The following is a 6788-nucleotide window of genomic DNA, read 5'->3' on the forward strand; positions in this document are numbered from 1 at the left end:
GCAGAAAATGAAAAAAGAAAGAAGAAAAAAGAAAAATCAATGACTAATAGATTAAGGACTTCATCATGAGACTCTTAAACATCTTTGGAATAAATGGAGAATACAGTGTAAGAATTAGGAAGAGTTAAGGGCATTATAAATATGGTGTTGGAGGCAAATTAAATGAAGAGTTATAATAAATTAATTTAATGTGTTTCTGTGCAATAAAAAAACTGAAGATCAACTGAAGTAGTATATTTATTGGGAAAAATAATTGCCAGCTATACATGTGACAGGTGGTTAAAATTTAGAATATACAAAAATTAAAAAATCAAGTAAACAAACAACTTAATTTTAAAAAATTGCCACTGCAGAACTGAATAAAATTCCATAGCATACATGTATCATATTTTCATTATCTATCAGTTGAAGATATCTGTACTGTTTCTGTTTCTAGATATTGTGAATAGAACATCAATAAACAAAGATAAATGTGAATCTCTCCAGTCAGCTAAATACACTGAAAATGCTAAACTTTTGTAATTATCCATATACAAGTGAATATCACAATCCCTAGGAATGATTGAATAGAATTTGACCCTACCATAAAACCACTTTTGATTCTCATATTAACCAAAATACAGAGAGTAGACACATCATTGTTCTTGGAGTAACTGAAACCAATAGATTAGCAAGCAAAACACAGATGTTTTACACAACTAGAGCAGGCAACATTTTGTCTAAAATACTGGATACGTTATTAGATCCCACTTACTATTGTCACATTCAAAAACAAAAGTTACTCATCTCTAGGAGCCCAATAACGTTAGTCCAATAAGGACCAAGATTCCCTGGAGTTGAAAATTTGTGTTTCAAAATCATGTACAGAAGATCATCAAACCAATGGCTGCCAAGTTCAGGACTACAATGAAGGAAGGAACTAGAAATGCCACCAATGGCTTCATGATCAATGATGATCACATAGAACAGGGCATTAGGAAGAGATCTCACATACATAGAGAGGGTTCGAGGTAATGGTGGTAACAGGTACTATTATGATCAATGATGATCACATAGAAAAGGGCATTAGGAAGAGATCTCACATACATAGAGAGGGGTTGAGGTAATGGTGGTAACAGGTACTATTATGGTTTTCATAGGTAACAAGACCAAATGAGTAAGCAGGCATAAGAACATGGACTGCTTTTTTATTGACTTGAAGCAGCATTAAACATGCCACCTGCTTGCCATGTTTGTATTGCTGGAGAATATTATTTTAAGGTGTGTTACTTTTTGCTACATTTGTATAATTCTGTGAATCTGTGTTACTGTGCTTGTATAAAAGACCTGATGGTCTAATAAAGAACTGATCATCCAATAGTGAGGCAGCAGAAAGAATAGGCAAGGCTGGCAGGTAGAGAAAATAAATAGAAGGAGAAAACTGGGAGGAGCAGGAAGCTAGATCAAGGAAAGGGGATGGAAGGAGAAGACTTCAGGGTCACAGCCAGAAACAGAACTAGAAGGAAAGAAAATGTATATAGGAATAGAAAAAGGGAAAGCCCTGAGGCAAAAGGTTGATGGAATAATTTAGGTTAAGATAAGATGGCATAAACAAGCCAAGTCTGGGCATTTATAATTAAGAATAAGCTTCCATGTGTGAGTATTTAGGATCTGTGTGGCTGAACCCCAAAACAGTAAAGAAAACAAAAACCACCATTATTACTGCTTTTTTCCTTGACACACACAGAATGTTGGCTGATGAAGTTTAAATTTTCCAAGAATATTGCATGTATTCAGTTATGTTGAGTTGGCATGCTGTATTTGGAAGCCATCATAGTGTGTGATTTTCTACAGTTTTATCCCACTAAAACCTACTGTAGGATGATATGGGAAGATGGCACTGCCATTAAAGGTTAGGATCACAGCCAAAACTTTCAAAACTATCCATGGCTTCTTTTTTCCTGGCTGCCCAGACCCAAATAATCACATAGAAACTATATTAATTGCAACACTGTCTCACCAATAGCTCAGGCATATTTCTAGCTAGCTCTTGAATCTTAAATTAACACATTAATGGTAACCTGTGCATTGCCATGAGGCTGTGACTTGCTGGTAAGTTTCTGGTGTCTTTCTCCTTCAGTACTTATATGGCATCTGCCTGACTCTGCCTTTTTAATGCCTGCATTCGTTTTATTTTTCTTGCCTACTTAAATTGTGTCCTAAAGTAGCTTCTTTATTAACCAATGGTAATAAGACATATTCATAGCATACAGAGGGGAAACCCATATCATGCATATGTTTATTTATTTTTTGTTCTTCTTTACATTCTACCTCTCCCTTAGTCTAGGAAGGAGTGATCAGTAACTATAATTGGTCACTACTAGAGATCTCTGAGGTAAATTTGTCCTAGGAAGGAAGTGGGTAATTACTACATCTTTAATGAGTTATACAGGATCTGGACTCCTAAGGGGTGCAGGGTCCCCAAGGCCCAGGAATGGCCACTGAGGGATGTGAGAAGGGATTAGCAGATAGGTGATGAGTAGAGAGGCCACTAGTCCCTGTGAATGCAAATAAAATAAGGGTGATCAGGATCCTGAACCTGAAGCTTTGACTCAGCATCAGCGGAGTTGGGTACATTCAGAAAAATAGACTATTGTCTTGCTGCCAATCCACATGAATTTTGGAGTGTCATGCAGGACAGTTTTCCAGGTACAGTAGCATTCTTCTTTTCACTGTCTCCCAAGAATTTACCATACTGTGAATGTTTCATGATCATCTTTAGTATTGATGGCTTCATTACAATTACTCATTATGTAATTTTCTCTCAAAACCTCAACACTTCAATCTAAAAGTAGTACTGTGAGATGGAGTTCACTGTCCTACTGCTGAATGCTTTTCTATACTTTTCACTGTGAGGTCTTAGCAAACTTTAAACAGTGTCATACCCAAGATGATTATCCATTTTATCTGTACAAGTTCACAAATCTGTGCTTTAGTGGTTACATCTGTGATCATTCCTAAGCGCAGTCTATCAAAAAAGACATAATATATCTAGGTGCTCATGTAAAATGATATCTCTATAATGGAAACCATTTCTTCTACATAGTTCAAAATCATCTTCAGCTATACCAACTGTTAGAAATATAACCTTTGTTATTTCTAGGTGCTTTTTAACTTGAGGATGGTGGGCTTAAAATTTAAGTAAGATATGTACTTCATTAGCCCATCATTGGTAAGAGTTGATGGTGATTCTCTGGATTGTGATCTATATACACATGCCTCCATAACACAAAGGTACTATCCACTTCTAGGAGAAACAGAAAGTGGAATTGGTGACACATACCTGTAAACCTGGTGATTAGGAAAGAGTCAGGGGTGTTGCATGTTTGAGGCAAGTCTTATGTATGTGTGTGTCTGTGTATGTGTGTGCCTATATATGTTACTTAGGATACTGACTGCATAGATTAACGACTGATAAGGTGGCATTTGAAAACTGTCTAGAATATTGGGGACTCTGAGAAGAGTAGAGGTTATAGACTTCTTTCTAAGGGAAAAATGCAAATTTTTTTCTGTAGTGCATTGTCCTCTTCCCCTAATTCATTCATCTGACTGAAAGAAGCTCATGTTATGAAATGTTAGTTTTTTACACAAGATCTGTAGATTTTAATGACATTTATAGAATATATTATTACCAACAATCATATATCCAAAATTGGTATTGGGCTTAACACACTCGATGTGTAAATTAACCAACACATAGAGACTAGTCAACTGAGGAATAACTTAGGTGAGTATTTCAAAGTAACTTTGTTCCTTCTTTTCTATAATTGATAAATTTTTTCATCTTATTTGTTTTGTTCTCCAAGGTCAATGACATTTGTGAATTAAAGCATATGTATATGACTTGTAGTTGTCAGTATTATGGAAGAGTAATGAAAATGATTAGACATAATGCTGCACATATACTACATTAAATCTCTGATATTCATTATAGCACATAAAATTTAATGCAAACTTGTCCATTTTCCAATTGAAATGGGAATTTTCTACCATTAAAGTTGAAGAAATATATATCAGTTTGAGCTCCAGACAAAAAATTTTCACTAGCCAAAGTCATACGTCATGACAAGTACTAGCATTAGTTAGAGATTATGAAAAATTTTTAAATAAACAAAGAGTATGAAGCCATATAAGACCTCTAGTGTGTGTAGATTACAATTGATATAAAGGTAGCGTGAGGCTGTGATTAAAACAATAAGAGCATTGGATACATAGAGAATGCTCAGGGACAAAGATGAATGTCCTACCTAGTATGGGGAGATACATTTAGTCATGTATGTGATAACTAATACCCTTTACATATGAATGCTGATAAAAATGAAGGGGGAGAACATGGAAGGAAGTGATAATATACTAGATGAGCATCTCTAAATTTGGGGAGAGAAGAATTTTAACCCCAGCATTGATGAAAAGAGAAATTCAAGTGTCACTGTAAGACCCTAGGGGGGATATACCACTGCCATATTTGAGATAATTAAACAATGTTTTTGTCCCTGATAGGAGCTTTTTTTCCCTCATCCTCAGAGCAACAGTGATAATGTGAAGAATAAATCAGACAAGAGATGATGGAACTCCTCTGTTAAATGTGTAAATGAAGCATGTTGAGGAAGAGAAGGATCAAGAGACATAAGAATATGGACATGAATTAAATCTACTTATGTGTTCCAGAAAAGACAAATGTGATCTTAATATATGGATATAATCTCATAGAAAGGAGTGGATAAAATAGCAGGAGAATGAAGGGGGGGGACTCTGTATAATGTGTGACAGTAGTTCAAGGTAAGGAAAAATAAAGGGGTTAAATTCAGAAATTTCTGACATAAACTGGAATTTCTTTTACTATCCAATTAGAGACTGGAGAGGTAGGAGAATGAAGAATTCTTTGGAAGACAAGAAGGGAAAGACATGAATTTCTCTTGTAACTTTTGAATTCCTGATACCTGTCATACATGCATAGGAAAGAAGATTGTTAATGAATAGACATCTGAGTTTGAAATGATAATCTAACACACTGGAGTATGTGTGTTTTTGTTGAAGCTTATATAAAATTATGATGAGAAAATTTATCAGATTTTCAATAGCATCAATATACAAAATGACACACAGCAAATTACAAATGAACAAACAATTGTTGAGCATATATAGAAGGAGAGAAAAACATGAGTACATCTGACTCTTGGTAGAAATGCATAGATTTTTATTAGAAAAGTTGAGAGATAGAATCAGGTTAAGAAAAAGTTGAGAAAAATTATTGATGATTGTAATGATTACAGAAATTTGGAGTTTGAGGATATAATCACTATAATCATTGTCAGATCTGTTTTGTAGAAATATGTCCATAATATAGTTCATATTTTCTAAAATTTGAAAGGATCCTAATGTTTTATGCTTAGGATACTGGATAATAATAATGATAATGAAAAACCAAACTATCATCTCTTCTTTTATCCTCCGGGGCCTGCCCATATCCCCAGAGCATCAACATCTGTTCTATGCCCTGTTCCTGGCCATGTACCTAACAACTGTCATGGGGAACCTCATCATCATCATCCTCATTCTACTGGACTCCCATCTGCACACACCCATGTACTTCTTTCTCAGTAATTTGTCCTTCTCTGACCTCTGCTTTACCTCTGTTACAATGCCAAAGTTGCTGGAGAATATGCAGAGCCAAGTTCCATCCATCTCCTATGTGAACTGTCTGACACAAATGTACTTTTTCATGTTTTTTGCAAACATGGAAAACTTTCTTCTTGTGGTCATGGCCTATGACCGCTATGTGGCTATCTGTTTCCCCCTTCATTATACCAGCATCATGAGCCCCAAGCTCTGTGTGTGTCTGGTAGTAATGTCCTGTGTATTTAACATGCTGCATTCCATGTTGCACACATTACTCTTGGCTAGATTGTCATTCTGTGAGGACAACATAATTCCCCACTTTTTTTGTGACATATCTGCTTTGCTCAAGTTGGCCTGCTCTGATATTTTTATTAATGAATTAATGATATTTGTCTTGGCAGGGCCCTTTATTGTCATCCCATTCTCACTCATAATTGTGTCCTACATACAAATTGTCTGCTCCATCCTAAAGGTTTCTTCTACTCGGGTTATTCACAAGGTCTTCTCCACCTGTGGCTCCCACCTGTCTGTGGTCTCACTGTTCTATGGGACAGTTATTGGTGTCTACTTATGCCCATCAGCTAATAATTCTACTGTGAAAGAGACTGTGATAGCCTTGATGTACACAGTGGTGACTCCCATGCTGAACCCCTTCATCTACAGCCTGAGGAACAGAGATATGAAAAAGGCCCTGATAAGTATCCTTTGCAAGAAGAAAACCTCTTTATAATGGCATTACTGTGAGTTTTACTTAATTTCATCTAGAAAATATATTGATACTAATATTGCAATATGTGTCCCTACAATTGAACCCACATCATAGACCATACTCCATAATAATTTCATTTGCAAAAGGGAGTTTTGCAAAGTAGTTCAGTTAGGGAAGTGGACCTTTGTTACTCACTGATATTATCCACTGTCTTCCAAGTGTGATTCTAGAAAGCACTGGATAAGAGTCACTGTTATATCAATATTTCACCTCTTAGATTCCTTTTTTAATTGAAAACAGATTTTTCTCTGCATGTTTATCTGTGGTCCTCTGCATCTAATTTCATCAGCTGTTTGATGGAGTCTAACTGACACATTAGACGTTGTTTTATTTACTTTTTTCTTTTTTTTTTTATTCTATT

The 6788-nt window shown here is 35.5% G+C and overlaps 1 protein-coding gene across 1 annotated transcript; it reads left to right on the top strand.

Moving 5' to 3' along the window:
• Positions 1-5449: 5449 nt before the first annotated feature.
• Positions 5450-6388, top strand: LOC101978978 (olfactory receptor 1468-like). The gene has a single exon (XM_005349588.1). It carries the CDS (start codon positions 5450-5452, stop codon positions 6386-6388), a length of 939 nt encoding a protein of 312 aa, XP_005349645.1.
• The last annotated feature ends 400 nt before the right edge of the window (positions 6389-6788 follow it).

This window comes from Microtus ochrogaster, chromosome 7, assembly GCF_000317375.1.
Source record: "Microtus ochrogaster isolate Prairie Vole_2 chromosome 7, MicOch1.0, whole genome shotgun sequence".
Lineage (NCBI taxonomy): Eukaryota > Metazoa > Chordata > Mammalia > Rodentia > Cricetidae > Microtus > Microtus ochrogaster.

Coding starts and splice junctions, on each gene's coding strand:
- LOC101978978 (XM_005349588.1), top strand. CDS start 5,450: ATGATAATGAAAAACCAAACTATCATCTCTTCTTTTATCCTCCGGGGC.